Here is a 24399-nt window from a genome sequence, read left to right as displayed (position 1 = left end):
CTTTAAGAATAGAATTATCTTGTCTTGTATTTTTGGTATCATAACCTTCTAATAAACAGCGACGAGTGGTATTTCCTGATCCAGCAAACTCTGCTAGGTTTAGATCTGCAAAGCCCAACTATGAAAAAAAGGGATAATATTAGTAGAATATTTTAAAGCACTATTCTATTCATTTTCTATAATATTTTGCTAATGAACAAATTTGTCTGTGACAGATGTTATCCTTGAATAGAAAACACTTTACAATTTTTGAAAACCTTCCACAAAATCCTCTCATCTAATCTGTGAGGTAATCAAAGCAAGCATTAACATTGTAATTTTAAGATGAAGTTCATAAGGCATAGAACATAAAAGTGATTTGCTCTAGGTCACATAATGAGAGGGATCTTGGTAGAGTAGATGAAGAGATGGCTTCAAAGCCAGGGGTGGCTCTATCCTTTTTCTCTAACCCATCCTGTGTAACAGGAAAAGTTACAATCTCTCAGTGTTCCAAGTAATTCTCTAAGATATTAAGGTGCAGAGAAAGTAGAGGGAATACTCTGGATCAATGGATTCACAGACCCACTTGATAACCTTATTCCATATACAGTTAGTGATAAAGCCAGAAACAGACTGCATGTCTCCTGACTCTCTTAGGCTGTTTAACTCCTGCCATTATATTCTCCTACCTTCTAGTCCAGAAAGTTAATTATTTTGAGACAGCCACAAATTGCCAGTCTTTTCCATCTTTCTTGATCCCAGTTTATTTTTATCTCATAGTTTAACACCACTGCCTATTGGCACTAAATGGCTTGAGATAGCACAGTTTTCACTCTCCACTCAGGAATCATAATAATTCAAATGGTTCAAATGCATTCCCTGGTACAACTTCTCTATTGTCACCAAGTAAAAGATGTGTTCTTCTGAATACCTATTTAGCCCCCTCAATTTATAGTAATTGAAAGCATCCTATTCATTCTATAAGTACCTGATGGATTGGCCTGACTTCATACCTAGTCTTTGCTGTCAACCAGAAACTCACTTGAACTTTGCTCTCTCTGACATTTTATTGCCCAGGTTGTACTTTCCCCTCTCTGCTGTCATCATTATTTGGCCCAGATCACATTTCTCTCTGCTGTTGTGACTTATTCCTGTATCATCCCTCTAGTTCCTATTGCAATTTGACTCATCCTTTTACTGAATTAGGAATAAATACAAAATTAAATCTACTTTCCATGTCAAATGGAATGTCTTAAAAGTGAAAATACTGTATCATCAGAAAAATTTAATTATCTGTTACAATAACTAGAAGGTTTAAAATCTATTGTTCTTTCTTTTTTAAACCTCTATTATTAATATAAATTATCATCAAGATTGATATATAAAAGAAACATGAACCATTAAAAAAAGTAATGATTCTATTTATAAAGTGATATATTATTCTAGTGGCCTCTTAGGGGTGTAAAACTGGTTCAACAAAAGACAAAATAAGTTTCTAGAGTATATGGAGGGTCATAGCCCAGTAAGCAATCAATCAATAACTATTTATTTACATGGTACTATGTTCCAGACATCATGCTAGACACTAGGGATGTAATAACAAAGCTTACTACAAGGAACTGACAACATACAAAAATATACAAAATACATTTAAGATGATTTTGCAAAGTATTAGCAGATGAGTAGATAAAGAAAAGCATCATGTAGCTTTATCTAGAAAAGAATGGAGATTGAGTGATGGAAGAAAGAAGAGTACACTTTAAGCCTCAGGGATAGTCAATGCAAAGGCATGGAGAAAGCAAATAAAATCTCATGTATAAGAAACAGTTAATAAGCCAGTTTGGTTAAACTATAAATTGTGGGAAAGGAAGTAATATGTGTCTTTACACTGGAAAAGTAGCTTTGAGCCAGGTTGTGAAGGGCTCTAAATGCCAAATAGAGGAGTTTGTAGTTAATCTTCAAGGAAAAATAGGGAGCATCTGTTATTGAGTAGGAGAGGGACGTGATCAAACTTGCAAAAAACGCTTTGGCAACTGTCTGGAAGATGGATTGGACATCTGTTAAGAGACTACTGAAAAACTTCAAGTGAGGGCTGACAAAGATCTGAACAAGGGGGAAGGCTAAATGAAAAAATAAAAGGAACAGATATAGAAGTACAAATGACAAGGTGGATAAAGTAAGGGGGAGTACTGAGGAATCAAGGAGAAAATACATTGTGAACCTGAAAGGAGGATGGTACCTTCAAAACTAAAAGGGAAATTCAGAAGGGGAAAAATAATTGAATTGTTTCAGAGAGTACTATTATATATGAGAGCGTGAGATGGCTATGGGTATTCAATTCAAAATGTCTAGTAACCACTTGGTGATGTGGGAATAAAATAATATAGATCTAATAATTACCTGCCTAAAGATAATGATGAAAAGCCCACAGAAAAGGGTAGAGTGTGTCAAGGATAGAATATTGATGTATATACAGGAATGATATGAGGCTGAAAAGGCATTAATGTTCAGATAGGTAGGAATAGAAAGAAGAGAATGTCAGGAAAAGAGAAATCAGGTAGTCAAAAGGGAAGTCAAGTAGTGTGACTGAGAAAAGACCATTAAGTTTACAATTGAAAAACCACTTCTGGAGCAGCTAGGTGATACAGTTGATAGAGCACTGGCTCAGGAGAACCTGAGTTCAAATCTGGCCTCAGACACTTGACACTTATTGGTTGTGTGACTCTGGGAAAGGCCTTTTAACCCATTACTATTTCAACCTCCCCTCCCACCCCCCACTCCCCCCCAAAAAAAAGAAAAGAAAAAAATACTGCAACAGCAAAGCTGTTTCAATATAATGAAAAGATTAGAAACTAGACTACAAAATGTTGAGAAATGAGTGAGAGGAGGGGAAGAGGAAACAATGAAGGCAGAAAGCTTTTTCTCAGTGTTTGCCTGAGAAGGGGAGAAGAGAGAAAGGGGAATAAGCTGAAGCGATGCTAGAGTCTCCTTTGGGTTCATACTATCTATCTTTGTATTACATTACATTATAATTTCATACAATGAGCATCCTGGATGCTAACTCCCTTGTGCTTCTGGGGTCTAGTTCAGGGTTCCAAAAATGTTTGAGGGGGAAGTAATCACATGGTCATTCACATAGTCCAAGAATTCATTTGAGACTGTAGGAATCCATGTATCCATTGGAGAATGCTAACACAGGCCAATATTAATTTGTATCACATACACCAGTATGAACCAAGTTCCAGAAGCTTAAATTTCAAGATAATAAGACTTAAAATGGGAAGACTATGAACATTTCATTTCAGAACTTAAGTACAGAATATCCATAAATAGTTGATCCCTCATCAAAAGTATTATTATTAAATTACCCTCATCAAAGTTATTTTTCCCCTTTACTATATTTAATTTCTTTGTGCCTTCCTTTGTTTATGTGGTGGGGCAATTAATTGTCTTATAGTTGAGTCTACAACCAGGACATAACACATGAAGTTGATATAAACTGCATCCTAAATTGCTTAAATTCTAGGTCTTCAAATAGCTTTAAGGAATAAAAAACTTTAAAAAAAAGGTTACTTTAGAGAATATAACTGCTTACCTTTGCATAGGCCTTTCCGCCTTTTAATTCCTGCCAAAGACACAAAATACAACCAATACCAAGTAATTATTTACGAAAGCCTTAAAATATTATATGTCAACAGAATCACTGTAATATGCATTCATATTTTATAATAAAATGCCAAAATACCATAACAGGTTTTAATTGAAAACAAAATGTCTCAAAGTACAAATGTCTCATGTTCTTTAATTGAAATAGTGAGCAGTTACAAGTTGGTATCTTTAACAAATGTCCAAGTAAATTGAAGGCAAACAAATGAAACAAAATAATAAATACAACTGAAGGTAGTGATTACAAACTCAAACACTAATAATGACTTGGATCATTCATGATTTAGATTATTCAGAAGTATTCATTTGTGTATGTAAATAGAGTAAATCTCAATGCACATTGTGATCTCTCTCTCTCCTGCTCTAAAACTAAAGAAACACTGCACTGTTACCTTAACACAAAGAATAAGGTAAGTAAACACAGTGCAACATATTACAGGGGATACTCCTCTTAAGTGACTCTTTTTAAGAGTGAAAAACAAAAGCTACCAAGTTACTAAGATACAAAATTCTTCATCTTCTGCCTATACTTTAATAAGTTTCCCATTTATGAGTTTTTGAGGTTTTGGTAATTCCATGCTCAGCACCTTTTTAAAAGTTTGATTAATATTCTATTTTTCTTTTAAATGCTTAAACAATAGTTAAATATATAATAACACATATAGTTCTATTTCAAGAAGGAGAGATTCATTTAAGTCTGATTTTAGTAACATGTTTATAAAAGCCCAAATTTACTAGCTGAAATTGCACTATTGGCCTAATACAACATATAGTTATCCAGAATAACAAAACAAGTAAAATTTACAAAATATTTTCACATACATTATTTAACTTGATCTTCTCAACAAAACCATGAATTAGTTAGGGTGGGAATTATTACTCTAATTTTATAGTTGAGATAATTGAGTCTTAAGTTAAATGGCTTCCTAAGGTTACACAACTTGTAAGCAGAAACAGCAGGATCTGAATAGAAATCTTCTGACTCATTTTAATACAGTGATTTAGCTATGTGGGTGAAAAGAGAAAACAAAAATGCCTACTTCATTTTAAACAGTCACTAAGAAGGCTAAAATGTATCTCTTTTGATCTAGCATAGAAGAGTAGAGTATCCAAGCTTATTTAAGGTCTCTGGATACATTGGCCTTTTTGGTCTTCTAAAAGTACTATTATTATATAATGTACTTAGGTCCATATATTTACATATTCTTTATGCATATTTTCTGGTTTGTCTCTGTTTAACCCCAATATGTTTATGCAGTATCATTAATAGTAAGATATACAAGGCTAATGAGACAGGCTTCTTTGCCTTATGTTTAGATTTCTGACTTTAAAATTTTCTTCAAATTTATTGTATTTCTGTAGCAAATTATAATCACAAGAAGCCTAATTATATGACATATCATAGGTGTAACAAAAGAGAAAAGGCACAGCAATAATTATACAAAGAAAATTACTATAGAAATAATTATGGTTTGTAAAAGGGAAAAATTGTATGCCATTTTTACCTTCCTCACAGAGACCCTGTAGATGCAAGGATCCAGAACACCCGTAACAGCACTTGCACTCATTTTGCACATAAATGAGAACTTCTTTCTCCAGTGAACACAGTTTGCTTGCACTACCTCCCTGGGTGGGAGGGGGGAAGACAAAGGAACCAGTTAAGTACTATAATAGATATGTTTTTTTAAAAATTATATTCTTGTACTTTAGTCTAAAATGGCAATTATGACTTTTAGAAAATAACAAAAAGGGGAAAATACAACTTGATGTTCTTGTTCTAAAAATCTGTTTAGAAAATTTGTTTTCTTTGAAATATTTTTATCATCCAAACTAAAAAAAAATACAACTAAATACCTCAATGTGTATACACAGTTTCACCTCAAATATAGCTGTGATTTTTGAAATAAATTTAGCTTCAACTCTAAGATACCACCTCATATCTCTTAGATTGGCAAGATGACAGGAAAAGATAATGATAATTAATGATAAATGTTGGAGTTGGATGGAGAACTGGGACACTAATACACTGTTGGTAGGATTGGGAAATAATCCAACCATTCTGGAGAGTAATTTGGAAGTATGCCCAAAGGGCTATAAAACTGTGCATACATACCCTTTGACCCAGCAATGCCATTACTGGATTTGTATCCCAAGGAAATCTTAAAGAAGGGAAAAGGCCCACATGTGCAAAAATGTTTGTAGTAGTTATTTTTGTGGTAGCAAAGAATTGGAAAATGAGTAGATGACCATCAATTGGGGAATGGCTGAACAAGTTATGGTATATGAAGATAATGGAATATTATTGTTCCATAAAAAATGATGAACAAGCTGATTTTTAGAAAAAGCCTGGAAAGATTTACATGAACTAATGTTGAGTGAAAAAAGTAGAACTAGGAATACATTATATACATAATATAGTATTATACCTTATATTACATTATGTATTATGCTATATATTATACTATACAGAATTATAGTATATAATAACAGCAAGAATGTGCCATGTAAAAGACTTGGTTCTTCTCAGTGGTTGAGTGATCTAAAGCAATCCCAACAGACTTTGGACAGAAAATGCTATCTGTATCCAGAAAAAGAACTAAAGATACCAAATATAAATCAACACATACTATGTGCACTTCTTTTTTTTTTTTTTTTAAATCTCTCCCATGTTTTTTGTTTTGCTCTGATTTTTCTCTCCCAACAGGATTTATAAAGTAATGTATATTAAAAATAAATTTACTAAAAAAAAGAAAAGAAATGCATTTAGCTATATTCTTTTTTCTTTTCACCCATTCCTCCCTCCCTATTCTCCCCCCCTCCCCAATCCTGTACTACTGTTATCCTCCTAGAAACCTAAGGATTGTTTTTTGAAGTAGTTATAAATGAGACCATCTTGGATGTGAGTGGTCCTACCAAAATTTCTAGAAAGCTTTTAGAATTTTCATTGGAATATGGAAGGAGATCCAATTTGTTAGTATGGGTCCCATAAACAGATTTGCTTCTGAAAGTTCAGTAGAGCTCAATACCATTAGCAGTCTAAGAATTCTTCCCTTGATGTAGCTGGTAACTAAGGGCATACAAAGTCACATATAAGTGGAGTCTGGGCCTTTTAGATTTTGTGGATGGCTAAGATCATGTGAATCATCATACCTTGCTCTGTTGACCAGATATGTTTCTATTAAAAATGCGGGAGATTACATCTACCAAAGCTGAAGCTAAGTACTACGTTACCTGTGCTGATATCTTCTTTGTCCTATAACTAAGCAAAAAACAAAACAAAATCTTTTTGTCAGTTGCATCCACAAGCATCTAATTTTATCCCAACACTGAACCAGACCAGGGTGCCAGTGTTGGGCTATCCCTAATAAAGAGTTGCTCAACTAGTTGATATTTGAACTCATTTCCCTGATAATGTGTGCTATGCCATTCTGCCTCTCATCAGTTGCTAATAGTCTTAGGGATTGGACTGAGAGGTGCTCAGAGGTTAGGGGATTTGCCCATGACCAAAGGATCAATATGTGTCAGAGGCGGTACTTGAACCCAGACCTGGTTCCTTTAATGGTACCTCAAATATAATAATGATTTAAGAGAAAATTCTAAATTATCATGAAAGTATTAAGTAATATCAATGTGGAAACAAACAACCATAATAATGTAAACCATTTTGTACTAAGTTATTTTTGTATATTATAATCCTGATGAAAATCAGCTGTTGAATTTAATCTACACATGTAGTCTAATAAGTTGTCAAAAAATTGTGAGGAATGCTAAACGTAAAGTGAGGCTGGCAAGTACAATAAAAAGGGTTTTTTTTTTTTTTAAAGCTATGTTAGGGAAAAGAGGAGGATCAAAAAAAGTAAAAAACTATTTATAATGGATGTGACAATGATGATGGACAACAAAGAAAAAAGACAGAGCTCAACTATTATTGTCTGTTGAGAACAATAATTTAGGTACTGGAATGGTCAATATAGAAAGAGTTAACAGGGAGCTGATATGCACAGTAAGTAGAGCAATGGTACCTAGCTACTTGATGAGTTCTGAAAAAACAAATGGATGTCATGACTAAGATATATGCAGAAAAATATATACTGTGGAGCAAATATTCTAAGGTGTCTTTTTTTTATTATAACTTTTTATTGACAGAACATATGCCTGGGTAATTTTTTTTTTACAACATTATCCCTTGCACTAACTTCTGTTCCGACTTTTCCCTTCCCTCCCTCCACCCCTTCCCCTAGATGGCAAGCAGTTTTATACATGTTAAATATGTTATAGTATATCCTAGATATAATATATGTATGCAGCACGGAACAGTTCTCTTGTTGCACAGGGAGAACTGGATTCAGAAGGTAAAAATAACCTGGGAAGAAAAACAGTTTTACACTCATTTCCCATTGTTCCTTCTCTGGGTGGAGCTATCCATCCATCATTGATCAATTGGAAGTGAATTAGATCTTCTCTTAGTCTAAGATATTCACTCCCATCAGAATAGATCCTCATACAGTATCGTTGTTGAAGTATATAATGATCTCCTGGTTCTGCTCATTTCACTCAGCATCAGTTCATGTAAGTCTTTCCAAGCCTCTCTGTATTCATCCTGGTGGTCATTTTTTACAGAACAATAATATTCCATAACATTCATATACCACAATTTACCCAACCATTCTCCAGTTTCTAGCCACTACAGAAAGGACTGCCACAAACATTTTGGTATATACAGGTCCCTTTCCCTTCTTTAGTATTTCTATGGGATATAAGCCCAGTAGTAGCACTGCTGGATCAAAGGGTATGCACAGTTTGATAACTTTTTGGGCATAATTCCAGATCGCTCTCCAGAATAGTTGCATTCGTTCACACAACTCCACCAACAATGCATCAATGTCCCAGTTTTACTGCATCCTCTCCAACATTCATTATTTTTTCCTGTCATCTTAGCCAATATGATAGGTGTGTAGTGGTATCTCCGAGTTGTCTTAGTTTGCAGTTCTCTGATTAATAGTGATTTGGAACACTCTTTCATATGAGTAAAAATAGTTTCAATTTTTTCATCTGAAAATTGTCTATTCATATCCTTTGACCATTTATCAATTGGAGAATGGCTTGATTTCTTATAAATTAGAGTCAATTCTCTATATATTTTGGAAATGAGGCCTTTATCGGAACCTTTAACTGTAAAAATGTTATCCCAGTTTGTTGCTTCCCTTCTAATTTTCTTTGCATTAGTTTTGTTTGTACAAAGGCTTTTTAATTTGATGTAATCAAAATTTTCTATTTTGTGAGCAATAATGATCTCTAGTTCTTCTTTGGTCACAAATTCCTTCCTCTTCCACAAGTCTGAGAGGTAAACTATCCTATGTTCCTCTAATTTATTTATGATCTCGTTCTTTATGCCTAAATCATGGACCCATTTTGATCTTATCTCGGTATATTGTGTTAAGCATGGGTGTATATCTAATTTCTGCCATACTACTTTACAGTTTTTTCCCAGGAGTTTTTGTCAAATAATGAATTCTTATCCCAAAAGTTGGGATCTTTGGGTTTGTCAAATACTAGATTGCTATAGTTATTGACTATTTTGTCTTGTGAACCTAACTTATTCCAATGATCAACTAATCTATTTCTTAGCCAATATCAAATGGTTTTGGTGACTGCTGTTTTATAAAGTTTTACATCAGGTACAGCTAGGCCACCTTCATTTAATTTTTTTTTCTTCATTAATTCCCTTGAAATTCTCAACCTTTTGTTCTTCCATATGAATTTTGTTGTTATTTTTTCTAGGTCAATAAAATAGTTTCTTGGGAGTCTGATTGGCATAGCACTAAATAAATAGATTAGGGAGTATTGTCATCTTTATTATATTCGCTTGGCCAATCCAAGAGCACTTAATATTTTTCCAATTATTTAAATCTGACTTTATTTGTGTGGAAAGTGTTTTATAATTTTCTCAAATGATTCCTGACTGTCCTTTGGTAGATAGATTCCCAAATATTTTATGCTATCAATCGTTATTTTGAATAGAATTTCTCTTTGTATCTCTTGTTGTTGGATTTTGTTGGTGATGTAGAAAAATGATGAGGATTTATGTGGATTTATCTTATATCCTGCAACTTTGCTAAAGTTATGAATTATTTCTAATAGCTTTTTAGTAGAATCTCTGGGGTTCTCTAAGTATACCATCACATCATCTGCAAAGAGTGATAGTTTGGTTTCCTACTCTAATTCCTTTAATCTCTTTCTCCACTCTTAATGTTGAGGCTAGCGTTTCTAATACAATACTGAATAATAATAGTGATAGTGGGCAACCTTGTTTCACTCCTGATCTTACTGGGAAAGGTTCCAGTTTTTCTCCATTACATATGATGCTTACTGATGGTTTTAAATATATATGCTCCTGACTATTTTAAGGAAAAGTCCATTTATTCCTGTATTCTTAAGAGTTTTTATTAGGAATGGATGTTGGATTTTATCAAATGCTTTTTTTTGCATCTATTGAGATGATGATATGGTTTTTGTTAATTTGGTTATTGATATAGTCGATTATGCTAGTAATTTTCCTAATATTGAACCAGCCCTGCATTCCTGGTATAAATCCTATTTGGTTATAGTATATTATCCTGGGGATGATTTTCTGTAATCTTTTTGCTAATATTTTATTTAAGATTTTAGCTCAATATTCATTAGGGAGATTGGTCTATAATTTTCTTTCTCTGTTTTCAACCTATCTGGTTTAGGTATCAGTACCATATCTGTGTCATAAAAGGAATTTGGTAGGACTCCTTCAATCCTTATTTTTTCAAATAGTTTATATAGCATTGGAGTTAATTGTTCTTTAAATGGTTGGTAGAATTCACATGTAAATCCATCTGGTCCTGGAGATTTTTTCTTAGGGAGTTGATTAATAGCTTGTTCTATTTCTTTTTCTAAAATGGGAGTGTTTAGACTATTTACTTCTTCCTCTGTTAATTTGGGCAAGCTATATTTTTGAAGTTATTCTTCCATTTCATTTAAGTTATCGAATTTATTGGCATAAAGTTGGGCAAAGCTCCTAATTATTGCTCTAATTTCCTCTTCATTAGTGGCGAGTTCTCCCTTTTCATTTTTAAGACTAACAACTTGCTTTTCCTTTTTCCTTTTTTAAATCAAATTTACTAAATCTAATTTTGTTTTTTTCATAGAACCAACTCTTAGTTTTATTAATTCAATAGTTTTTTACTTTCAATTTTATTGATCTCTCCTTTTGTTTTTAGAATGTCAAGTTTAGTGTTTGACTGGGGGTTTTTAATTTGTTTCTTTTCTAGCATTTTTAGTTGCAAGCCCAATTCATTAACCTTCTCTTTATTTTATGCAAGTAGGCTTCTAGAGATATGAAATTTCCCCTTATTACCGCTTTGGCTGCATCCCACACATTTTGGTATGACGTCTTATTATTGTCATTTTCTTGGATGAAGTTATTAATTATGTCTATGATTTGCTGTTTTACCCAATCATTCTTTAGTATGAGATTATTTAGTTTCCAATTATTTTTTGGTCTATTTTCCCCTGGCTTTTTATTGAATGTAATTTTCATTGCATCATGGTCTGAAAAGGATGCATTTACTATTTCTGCCTTATTGCATTTGAGTTTGAGGTTTTTATGTCCTAATATATGGTCAATTTTTGTATAGGTTCCATGAACTGCCGAGTTAAGAAAGTGTACCCCTTTCTGTCTCCATTTAGGTTTCGCCAAAGATCTATCATATCTAACTTTTCTAGTATTCTATTTACCTCTTTGACTTCTTTCTTATTTATTTTGTGGTTTGATTTTTCTAATTCTGAGAGTGCAAGGCTGAGCTCTCCCACTAGTAGTTTGGCTGTTTAGTTCTTCTTGCAGCTCTCTTAATTTCTCTTTTAAGAATTTAAATGCGACACCACTTGGTGAATGTATGTTTAATATTGATATTGCTTCATTATCTATGCTACCTTTTAGCAAGATATAGTGTCCTTCCTCATCTCTTTTAATTAGATCAATTTTTGCTTTTACTTGATATGAGATGAGGATGACTACCCCTGCTTTTTTGACTTTATCTGAAGCATAGTAGATTCTGCTCTAACCTTTTACCTTTACTCTGAACGTATAGCCCTGCTTCAGGTGTGTTTCCTGTAAACAACATATTGTAGGATTCTGGCTTTTAATCCAGTCTGCTAACCAATTCCTCTTTATGGGGGAGTTTACCTCATTCACATTTATGGTTAAAATTACCAGTTCTGTATTACTTGCCATCTTGTTAACTCCTGCTTGTGCTTTTTTCCTTTCCTTCCCCCTTATCCCCCTCCCCAGTATTAAACTTGTGAGCATCACTTGCTTCTCACAACTGTCCCTTTTTAGTATCCCTCCCCCCCATTAGAGTTCATCCCCTTTTCTTCACAATTTCTGTTTAGCTTATTCCTTCCCTTTTTACTTTTCCCCTCCCACTTTTCAATGAGGTGGGAGAAGTTTCACCATAAATTGAATATGTCTAACATTTTTCTTTAAGCCAATTCTGATGGCAGTAAGATATACACTATGTTCACCCCCCTCTGTTCTTTCTCTCAGATATAATAGGTTTCCTTTGCCTCTTTGTGAGATGTAGTACCCCCGGACTTTACCCTTTTCTGGGTACAATTTCCTTTTCCACCTCTAGCTTCTAGAAGAATGTATACATGTGTTCTTTATATATCTTTATAGCAGAAATATAGTTCCCAAGATTTCTTTTTACCTTTTTAGGTTTCTCTTGAGTTCCATATTTGTAAATCAAACTTTTTGTTTAGTTCCAGTTTTTTTTTAATCAAAAATAGATGAAATTCACTTATTTTGCTGAATGTCCATCTTCTTCCCTGGAAAAAGATGCTCATTTTGGCTGGCTAAGTTATTTTTGGCTGCATATAAAGTTCCCTAGCCTTTCGGAACATCATATTCCAGGCCCTTCGATCCTTTAATGTGGATGCTGTTAGATCCTGGGTAATCCTTATTGTGGCTCCTCTATATTTGAATTGATTTTTTCCTAGCAGCTTGCAGTATTTTTCCTTTAGTCTGATAATTCTGGCATTTGGCCACTATATTTCTTGGTGTTTTGATTTTAGGATTCCTTTCAGTAGGTGATCGATGAATTCTTTCAATTTCTATTTTACCCTCTGTTTTTACAAATTCTGGGCAGTTCTCTTTGATAATTTCCTGGAAATAGTGTACAGGCTCTTTTTTTCACCATATTTTTCAGGGAGTCCAATAATTCTCAGATTGTCTCTCCTAGATCTATTTTCCAGGTCTGCTGTTTTCCCAAGTAGATATTTGACATTTTTTTCCCATTGTTTCATTTTTTTGGTTTTGCTTAACTGATTCTTGGTGTCTCCTGGAGTCATTCAATTTCATTTGTTCGAGTCTGATTTTCAATGAAGCATTTTCTTCACTCACTTTTTAAATATCTTTTTCTAATTGTCCAATTGAGTTTTTAAATGAGTCGTTTTGTTCTATGGAATTTTTTTCCATTTCGCCAGTTTTATTTTTTAGAGAGCCGTTTTCTTTTTCCAGCTCACTAATTCTGTTTTTCAAAGATTTGATTTCTTTATCCATTCTATCTTTAAATGAGTGGGATGACTTATCCAGACTCTCTTGTCAAGCTTCCCTTTCTTTGTCCCATTGTTCTTCTAAGCTTTCTTGTGAGAGCCTTTTAAATTTCTTCTGTGAGAGTCGTGTGTGTTAAGGATCAGATCATATTCCCCTTTGGGGATTAATCTGGACACAGTCTGTTTTTATTCTCAGGGTTTAAAGTCTGCTCTCTATCCATATAGAAGTGATCAATAGAGTACGCTTTAATTTTTTGTTCATTTTGTCAAAGAAGAGTCAAAGAAAACAAACTAACAAGAAAAACAAATGGTCTGCTTTTTGGGGGGCTGAGGGGCTGGATGGTATTACTGAGCTTCCTCTACAGACTGCAGGGGGCAGCAGCAAGACACTAGCAGGACAGCAATGGCTGCGCTGAGTCGTGCTCTAAGACTGTGCTGTGCCTGTGCTCTAAGACTGTGCTGAGACACTGTGGGTGGGTGTGGCCAGGTCCTGAGAAACCCTAGCTTTTCGGGGTTGTATTCTTCACCCCCTGTGCTTTTAGCTTCTCTGCTTGTCTACTGGCTTGCTGCCAGGGCAAAGTAGTCAACACTGTGTTAAAGCTCTCTTCACAGAAATGGCTGAGATCACACCCCACCCCACTCTGGTCTGCTCAGCTGTGAGCTGCCTGCCTTTACTCTGTCTGCTGTGCTGCCACTGCCTGCCTTCAGTCTGCACCAGATCTAACCGTCCCCATCCTCGAGCAAAAACAGATCTTTTCTGGCGAATTTTGAGAATATCTCTCTTGGCAATTATTTGTGGGGTTTTTTTCTGTCTAAAACTAATTCCGAGGCTTGTCATGAAATAAATTATTCTGAGAGAAAACATGGAGCTTAAGTAGATGTGTGCATCCTCTCTGCCATCTTGGCCAGAATTATGTAAGGTGTCTTTTAAAGGAAAGAGTATAGAGTCTGCAATTACATGCCAGTTAGTTTAATTTAATTCCTGTCAAAATTCTAGAATGTATTAATAAAGAGATGGTGAATTAGGATTAAAAAAGAAAGCAGTGATAAGAATCATCATCTCATGTGATTAAATAGTAGTACCATTAAATAGATTTAGAACTGTTAGATTAGAACTGTTACAATGAGATGATTTGGGCCAGTTCCAGTGATCTTGTGATGAAGAGAGCCATCTGCACCCAGAGAGAAGACTGTAGCAACTGAGTGTGTACCACAACATAGTATATATTTGTTTGCTTGCATTTTGTTTTCTTTCTCATTTTTTTCCCCTTTTTGATCTGATTTTTCTTGTGCAGCATGATATTTATGGAAATTATGAACCTCTGGTAGTAAAAGCTTAAACTTTATGCAATTACCAACTCTGCCACCTTAACAGTCCTGTTCTTGGTGGGGCATATACATTGAGTTAGGATACTGAGATGGATTCATATGTTGGTTCTAGGGCTTATCAGGGACGTTGGCCCTATTTCTCTTGTCCTATAGAAGAATTGTACATGTTTAACATATATTGGATTACTTGTTTAGGGAAAGGATTTGGAGGAAGGGAGGGAAAAAATAGAACACAAGATTTTGTAAGGGTGAGCACTGAAAATTATCCATATAAATATTTTGAAAATAAAAAAACTTTAATTAAAAAAGAAACTGGTTGAATAGCCTGATCCAAAGAATAAGTATTAATATTTCAAAGACAATTTGGAAAAAGATCCATGCTTATCAATAACTTGGACAAAAGCATATAGATATCAAGCTTATCAACTTTAGAGTCATTTCTCCATTTTTCTTTCTCCTCTTAACTCTTTCCTCCATATCTAATCAGTGCCAAAAATTTATCATTTCTACCTATATAATCTCTCTTATATCCTCCCCTTTCTTTCCACTAACATAACTCAGTCTAGCCCTAATTCTCATTTGAAATATTCTTTAAAAACAAGTTTTTTATTGATATCTTTTTCTGGAAATATCATCAGTTTTCTCTGATTTCCTTTGCTCTCTCCTCTCCCTCCCAAAAGAGCAACAAACTAATTTTTTTAAAAGGGGGGGGGGAAATCAGATAACCAATCAACACATAGGGAAAAAAATCTGAAGTTGCATAGTGTGCAATCCCTGCAGAGCCCCCATCTAAAGGATGAATTGAGTTGGGAGCATCCTCTCATGGTTCTTCTTTTGAGTCTTACTAATTCTTTATCATGTTGTCACATTCATTTTTCATTTGTGTGTGGTTGCTCTTCTACTTTCCACTGCTGTAGTTTTTGCATATATTGATTTCATGATTCTGCTTACTTGCTCCTTTATTAGTTCATGTGAATATTTTCATGCTTCTCTATACTCATCACATATTTCTTATAGTCTAGTAATATTTCATTACATTCCCATACCAAAATTTATCATTTCTCCATTAGATGAGAATCTATTTTGTTTTTAATTCTTTACTGTAATGAAAAGTGCTGCTAGAAATACTTGGTATAAATGAGGACTTTCTTCTTATTGTTGATTTCCTTGAGGTATATTTAGTCCAGTAATGAAGTCTCTAAGTCAAAGAGTATGAACAACATTTAAGTCACTTTGTTTGAGTATTCCCAAACTGCTTTCCATTGAGTTCATTGAAAACAAAAACTATGTAACTACCATTATTATTGTCATAGTTCAATAGTGAAAATGTCAAAAGATTTTTTCAGAACACTTGAAGATTAATTAAGATTTCAGAAAGAGAATTTTCCTACTTGATCCTATTTAATCATCACTCATTTAGCAGAATTTAAGAAAATGGGCTACTCTTATTTATTTTTAGGACTCATTATTCAAACCTTCCTTTTCTTCCTTCTGTTGCTAGCTTTTGTCAATTTTGTGTGATAAATACATATCAATTTTGGAAAAATCATTAATTTACAGATATTTACAAATCACTTGGTGGAGGGCACACAAGGTAGTCAGCTTTGTTGGTATATCAAGCTGCTGCTGAGGATACCCCTAACAATACAGACAGTAGTAGAGCTACAATTTAATCTTTTTTTTTTTTTTTTTTTTTTTTTTTTTGCTGAGGCAATTGGGGTTAAATGACTTGCCCAGGGTCACACAGCTAGAAAGTATTAAGGGTCTGAGATCAGATTTGAACTCAGGTCCTCTTGACTTCAGGGCTGGTGCTCTATGCACTGCACTACCTAGCTGCCCCTACGGTTTAATCTTAAAGATATCTAAAGGAGTAAACCACTTGCTCTGGGTCATACCTAGTTAGTGTACATCAGAAGTAGTAAATCACATTTCAATAATAATATACCTATATTTCATATCCATTGTCTCACTGGTCCTTATAAAAACCCTATGGAGTAAATATTCCCATGATAGATAAGGAAACAGATATTAGTTGTGATTTGCCTAGTATATATCTTACACAAGGCTCAGGTAATAAATGTATCATGGTAAGGAAATAAATAAGCAGGGAGATTAAAAATTATCACTGAAAATTCCTTAAAATGGGTGATTGAATGCATTCTCATTAGGAAATTTCCCTCTTGAGGAACTAGTTTTAATGTGTTTTATCGTACTATATTTTGCCATGGCAGGCAAGTGCCTCCTAGTGATAAATTTAATGCCTTATTTAGCTTTACTAGTGATTTTATTCTTAATTACCTAGAATTGTCATTAATTTCTCATTTGGATGTAATAAAATAATAACTAATATTTACATACAACTTCCCTTCCCCATTGCCAAGGTTGAAGTTATAGGGCATGTTCATAGTATCTTTGTGGAACCTCTCTCCAAGTTTATGGCCTGGACTACACAAATATACTGGGAGGTGGAAAAAAGGAATAGGTATGAAGCTTGCTAAGAAGAAACAGGGACAAAGGCATAGACTTATAGAAAGAACTTTTACAAATGCCCTAAATGCCAAAACTTAAATTCCTATACTAAGTTGGGCTCAACAGCCAGGATAGTAGGAAGAGAAGAAAAGGAGAAAGTGGTCATTGTGTTGACAGGTTGTTGGCCAGGAAAACCATGAATAATCTGTGTTTTCTTTTCATAGAAGAATTTGTAAAGATGTTGTGTGGTGTGTGTGTGTGTGTGTGTGTGTGTGTGTGTGTGTGTATTTAAGCTATAGTACTTTACATATAAAGTCACATAAAGAATCCAGGTTTCTTAACTCTCAATTCAGTGTTTTTCCTACTATTCCAGAAGCAAACCACAAGATCATGTTGTAAACAGATGATGTTTAAATTGGTAAAAACTTTAATTAAAAAAAAGTTTTAGGCTGAAATCTGTTATAGTGCCTTGGATTTATGCTGGATGAAGAGACAGTCTTCCAATGACCTTCCAGCTATTTCTCCTCATTCAAAAGGGTAAGAAGGTCACTGAGAAGATGAAAAGAGAAAAGAAGTGATTTTGTCTGTTGTTTGAAGATCAAGCTTTTCTAACCCAAAGCCTGTATTTTTTAAAATAAGGAAATGGAGGTACTAATCCTTTAACATCAAATCCAAATCTCTTTGTTGGGTGTTGATTGATTTTTTTCATATTCTTATATTTCCAGTGGTTTATTCAACAGAACAATTTTCCAATACTCTTAATTAATATAAAGTGTCAATAAAATTAGCCCATTAACAAGCAAAGTGCTAGTGCTTATGGCACTTGGTGTCTAGAACTGTATTGTTCTATTTGTTTTAGAGATACTTGTCTTTATCTGTATTAAAAGAAATCTTTTTTTTTCTGTTGCTTTGTTTCTTTTATGTAGTTAAGTGACTTACGAAATTCAAAGGAAGCTGATGAGTCACAGAAGAGAAAGCACTAATGTGGACTTTGGTCACAGTTGCCAAATAATTTTTCTGAGTTTATTTCCATGGTAACCAATCAATATGACAAACTGCCTCTAAGTTTGCAAACAAAATGGTAAACGTGTAATAAAGGTGAGAATTTTAATGAAGTTAGAATCTACCTTTATGAAACTGTTCTACTCTGGTCAGACTACACAGAATGATCAGGCAAAATAGAGTCCTGGAAGGGCCCCTAGAAATCATTCAGTTCTTCAGAGTATTGTTTAGTTAAGAGCAGGTCAATTCAACAAGCACTTAAGTACCCATTCTTTGCCAGGTATTATACCTGGTAAGTGGTAATAAAAAGATATACAAATCAGTCCTAGCTTATAGGGGGAAACAAGTATACTAAGTCAATGCAAAATATATTCAAAAATATAATCTAGTAAATTTGGAGAGTGGAGATCAGCAAAGGCTTCTTGGAGGAGGTGGTATCTGAACTAAGCTTTGAGGGAAAAAATCTTTTAACATTCTGCTCTAATTCCACTACTAAACAACAACCAACATAATGACAACTGGCATTCATGTAATCATTATTTCCAAAGGAACTCAATAGATCTGAAACATGTTCAATCTCATTAAGGCATTATTATTTGTCACATTACACAGATGATAGAAGGAGTTGTTCAGAATTCCAAGAAAGAAGGGAGAGTATTTCTGGCATCCTGCATGTGAAAATACATGGAGTGATGGGAGTAGCAAACAGTAAATAACTAGTGTGCTGGAAAAATCCTTATAACCCCACAGGTCAGGCTATAGTTGAAAGAGCTAATAGAACCCTTAAGACACTCCTGGTCAAACAAGAAAAGGGAGAGTCATGGGGTAGGCCAAAAGGTCTCTTAACCCGAAGTATGTTAGAGAAAGCAGTATTTACATATAATTATTTACAATTTTCTGTCAATGAATTAACACCAGCCATTCGTTTTTGGCATACATTTGAAAGGACAGAGTCTGACACAAAAGTACAACATCAACAATTACAAAAAGGAAAAAATTAATAGAATGCTATGGAAAACAGAGGAAGGAAATTGGGTAGGTCCAGGGACAGTTGAGGTATGGGGTCTCGGGTATGCTCTTATTGTTGTGGATGAAAACAGATGTGAGCAGTGGGTGCTGACCAGAAGGATCCATATCATCAAGGAGGTCGAATGGAACAAGAGAAGAAGGCAGAAAGAGCAGCAGAGAAGAAGCTCCCAGGACCAGAGGCAGAGATGGAAAAGAGAACTGCAATCTCTGCTGGGACTGTTATCTCTCATGAGCCTCAACACAGGAGCCATAGTACAAAGAAAATGGAGTAACTTTGTGGTACCAGCACAACGCCTGGCTGATCAAAAGGAACAATGGACTGGGGCGGGGGGAGGGTTATACCTGGACTATTGTGGTGCATATGGTAGGGTGGGGACAATAAACACTTGATTTTCATGTATATGGCAATGTGACACAGTTAATGGGACATTATAGTACTGATACACCCCAGGCAAGGATGATGGACACTTATGTAAATAATGTCACCTTTATTACTCATTCTACTCCCATTTGTTTTTCCACAGGGGTGATTGGGTCCCCCAAGGGATGTATTCCATGGGTAATGAAATGCTTGAGTATGGGCCCTCAAAGAGAAATAGAATTGGGTTGTCATCTTTTAGCTTTGAGTGTAGGACTGTATGAGATAAATGCTTTAGAGATGGCAATAGAGTGGTTGGGAGAGGAATTGGTCCTCTACACTTTGTTACAATCTATACCTTGTCATTATGCATATCACCCTATATGCGTTACCCCTTTGTCACGGGAAGATACAGCACTCAATAACACTTGGATTAAGGTGCGAGATCATTTAAGGGGAGCCTTATTGGCAGCAAATGTTTCTAACCAAATTGAAGAATTGGCTAAAATAATCCAAGACATTAATGATATGGCTGCACAATTTCAATTACCTGAGGATGCATCACAAGATTTTGTAAATTGGATCCCATCTAAATTATCCACATTGCCCTCTTGGCTTTATAGTGTCATAATTGGAGTAACTATAATTCTACTACTGCTTTTGTGTCTTGCGTGCTTAGTGATAATTATGAGAAAAATAGTGATAAATGCTTTTGCACAGTACCCCCCTCGGCCTCAGGTTGCTATACAAGCTGTTGAATTAATGGGACCATGACACATCTAGGCATTAGGATTCACAGACAACAGACAAGGCTTAGGGTTGAGGACACTCGGGAGTCCTGGTTTTAACCTCACTCCATTAACGAGGCTGAGTCTCCCCTCTGCTTCTGTACCGTGAATGGGGTTTCCCTCGCCTCTTACCTGAGCAGTCCCCGCATAACAAGAAAGGGGAGTTGTTAGATGATTTTAGGTATACGTGGCAAAAGGAGCTGTATAGCAGGAAATAACCTGAGGAGGGAGAACAAGGTGTGCAGAAGAGGAAAACAGGAAGGCAGTAGTGAAGGGTTGTTTACCCCAAGAGTAATGATTTTGTTATTGAGTAGCCTGTACTGTGACGGGTTAAAGACAAAGAAATCTGGGTATGAGATGATGTAATGAGATGGTATATAAGAAGGAATGTAACTGCTAGAAGCCATGATGCCATTAGAGAAAATGTAGAGTGCTTAATAAATGCTTGACAACTTCTGGTGTGTTGGGTGTTCTATGGGGAAAGAGAGCAGCTAGAGGCAGCTGCTTGGGAGATGTTCAAGTACCTGGTGAAAGGCAAGGAACCCAGTTATAGTTCCCGTTGGTGAGTAGGGGAACTCAACAGTTACTTACTTGGATATTTAAAGGAATTGGGTTTCTGTTGGGATAAAAGCTTCATTCACTAGAGCAGACTGACTTTCCTTGCTGAAATGGAATAGACTTCTTGTTGCTTAAAATGTAATTGCACTAAGGCTAGCCCTTTCCAACTTAAATAGGCTGGTCCTTATCTATACACCCAGTCCTATCTGGGTCAGGAATCAGGAGAAAGCTAATCTCAAAACATTGTAGAAATAGGATGATTATTAAGGTATTAGAAGGATTATTAAATCTTAAGAGGCCTCAGCGACCTCAGCAAGTATCTCATACCTCTCTGGGCTGCAGTTCCCCATCAGGAAGATAACAGTCTTAAGACCAGAAGATTTCTAAAGTTGCCTTCAGTTCTATATTGTATGGTTCAATATGCCACAAATAACCCAAAACAGTGGAAGGTGCTAAATACAGACACGTGCACATTTAGAATAAAAGAACTAGATCCAAATTCTATTTCTGGTGCTTAGTACCTGTGGACTTTGAATCAAGAAGATCTGAGTTGAAAAGACTTTAGACTCTTAATAGCTATTTAACACTAGGCAAATCACTCAACCTCTCAGCCTCAATTTCCTCATCTGTGCAATGAAGAAAATAATAGCCCTACCTCACATGAGAACTAAGTCAGATAACATACGTAAAGTGCTTTGCAAGCCTTAAAATGGTATATGAAATCTAGCAAGAATAATATTAATGAAAATGACAATAATATCAATTTTTATTTATACATGAGGAAACTGGGACCCAGAGGTTATGACTTAATAACAGTAATAACAATTAAAATGATGATGATGATGATGATGATGATGATTGTCACAACCCCCTTACATCCCAATTTCCTCATCTATAAAATGAGAGGGTTGGATTGCATGAACTCTGAGGTTCCTCCCAGAAAGCTCATTCACTTGTATATCTCTCTTTTTCTTTTCCTCTCCTCTCCTCCCTATGGAATATATACTTTTTAAAGATCTAATTTCTTAAGGACCTATATGTACAAAATTACTTATAGCAACTCTCTTCTCAGGGCAAAGAATTGGAAATCAATTGGAGAATAGCTGAATAAACTGTGGTATGGGACTGTGATGGAATATTATTGTTCTAAAAGAAATGATGAACAGGATAATCTATGGGAAAAAATAAACAAACAAACCAACCTGGAAAGTCCTAACTTTCTCAAGCAAAATGAAATCTATTGTGTACAAAGTTATAGCAATGTTGTGAGATGAGCAGATATGAATGACTTTGCTATTCTCGGCCAATATAATAATCTAAAACTGCTCTGATGATGAAAAATGCTATCCATAGCCAGAGAAAGAAATTATTGTATCTTAATACAGATTGAAGCATATTAATTTTTTTTTTCTTGAGTTTTTTTTGGGGGGATAAGAGGAGAGATCTGTTTTCTTTTACAACATTACTTCTTTAGTAATGTTTTGCATAACTTCACATATGCCTTCTCAAAAGAGAGGGGGGTTTTGAGGAGGAAAGGTAAGAATTTGAAACTCAGTTTTAAGAACAAATATAATAAAAGGAAAATAATTTACTTTTCTATTTTTAAAAATGCTAATATTACAATTAGCTTTTCTGGTACATGAGACATCATTAAAAGCATGTCTGACTAAAAAAAGGTGGGCTAGTTGTACAAGAGTACAAGACAATAAATGATCAGCTGACATGCTGAATTGGTAGGTACAAAATCATTTGTTCCAATTTTTAAATTTATGTAGAATTTAAAGGTTTTTAAGACACTTTGCAAACTTTAACCTCAAATTATCCTTACCAGCACCCTGTGAGGCAGATGATATTATTATCAGTAGTTTACAGATGAGGGAATTAAGAGGTATAATGAAATTGGCAAGAGTATGGGCACTTTTTTTTATTATTCTGAAAAGCACTTGCTTCCTTATGCCAAAATAGTTTAAGAAGTATGTAAATTAAAAGAAGAAACTTTAACATTTCTAATGGTACGAATAAAGACGAAGCAAATTCATTTTATAGCAAAAAAATTCTCCTGAAAGTTTTCTATTTGGTAGCTGATTTTTCAAAATATTCTAAATAAACTGTGGTGAAGTCTTGTAATTTATACTCGGAAGTAAAATAAAAAAGGCGATAGTATTTTTGAAAAGTTTAAAGATAATAAATTTACAAGATACATTTTTACTACATTTCACAATTTAAAAAATACCTCCCCCCACAAATGAAATAGATATAAAGACTTATTTATTAATCTGGTCTATACTTTATTTTGAAGACGTTTCTTGATGTTTCTTAATATAAATGGAAAAGGAATTCTTTCCATAAACTGATCTTATTTCGCTTGAATAAGAATGGACTGGTAATAGATTCATCGTGGGATATGGGAAACTGAAACAAGTACTTGAACCTGAACATGTTTTGACCATCAGTGAATAAAGAGTGATCTTATTTATCCAAGAGATATTCATTTTACTATCATTTTCAACTTTCTATGATTTCACTGGTATATGAGCTCCAGGAGAAACACTTCCCATACCATTATAGGTAGGCACCTTTTATGTATGCATCTTCTAATTTTAGAAGAGAGATCTCAAGAGGCTCATCCAGAGTCACACAGCTAGTATGTCAAAAGAAGAACTTGAACCTAGGCCTTTCTAGCTCTGAAGCCAATTCTCTTTCTACTACTCTCTCCACACTTTTCAGATTACACACTCTTATCAATAACAAATATTTGAACATACACTTCTAATCCATATATGTTGCTTTATAATTTATATATTACTTATGCAAAAATAGAAATTAAACAAGGATAAAATTATATTTAACCCTAGAATCAAAAGTGAGCCACTTGAGTTAAGTGAGTAGAAGGGCTGATATGATTAGCCCTGCCCTTTAGAAAAATTACTTTGGCAGCTCTGGGGAGTATGGATGATCAGAGTGAGGCAAGACCTTAAGGCAAGGAGTCCCTGTTAGGAGGCTATTACAAGAATCCAAGTGAGATTGATAAGGGCTTGAACTAATGCAAAAGTTTTGTTGAGAGGAGAGAAGGGACACAAAGGAGATGTGGAAAGAAGTTTTCACAATAACTGGACATATGAGATGGCAGAGAGGGATATTGAAGTTGTAAATCTGAATAATTGGAAGTATGATGGTTTCCTAGACCAGAAGTATCACATTCCTGGCCAACAAAATTTCCAATTGTGGCCAGAATCAGATTAAAATAGACATGGCAAATGTTTAACAAAATAAATGTAAATATAACAATGTTAATTTATGGTTTTTAAAGTCAAAATGCAGCTCACAGGGATCCATTTCTATTTGATTTTGACAGCACTGTCCCTTACAGGTGGTACACGGAAGTATGGAAGATGGGTGGGTTGGGGAAAAAGACATGAATTTGTGATGAAGATTCATGCCTGTTCAGCCTGTCTGACTCACTGCCCTATCAAAAAGGAAAAATTGGGCTGGGAGAAGGGCAGTTACTGGTCACAGCCCAGACACAAGGTAATCTGAAGGGACAAAGGTTAGGTATGCTAGGAGTGAGGGAATTTTCCTTATGGTATCTGCACAAATATTGCTATGTATGCCCATGTAGTGGTTAAAATGATAATTTGC

At 34.8% G+C, this 24399-nt stretch overlaps 1 protein-coding gene across 2 annotated transcripts in view; it reads right to left on the bottom strand.

Moving 5' to 3' along the window:
• The window catches only part of FAM102B (family with sequence similarity 102 member B), an 85248-nt gene that overhangs the window by 44879 nt on the left and 15970 nt on the right, over positions 1 to 24399 (bottom strand). For both annotated transcript variants that reach the window (XM_023503432.2, XM_003769713.4), the window contains exons 2-4: positions 5151 to 5271; positions 3575 to 3604; positions 2 to 118 (exon numbers count right to left, since the gene is read on the bottom strand). In XM_023503432.2, the coding sequence (XP_023359200.1) occupies positions 2 to 118; positions 3575 to 3604; positions 5151 to 5271 (268 nt within the window). The remainder of the gene's footprint in view (position 1; positions 119 to 3574; positions 3605 to 5150; positions 5272 to 24399) is intronic.

Source organism: Sarcophilus harrisii, chromosome 4, assembly GCF_902635505.1.
Source record: "Sarcophilus harrisii chromosome 4, mSarHar1.11, whole genome shotgun sequence".
NCBI classification, from domain to species: Eukaryota; Metazoa; Chordata; class Mammalia; order Dasyuromorphia; family Dasyuridae; genus Sarcophilus; species Sarcophilus harrisii.
Note: the sequence above shows the minus strand (reverse complement) of the source record. Positions and strands in the feature narration are given on the sequence as shown.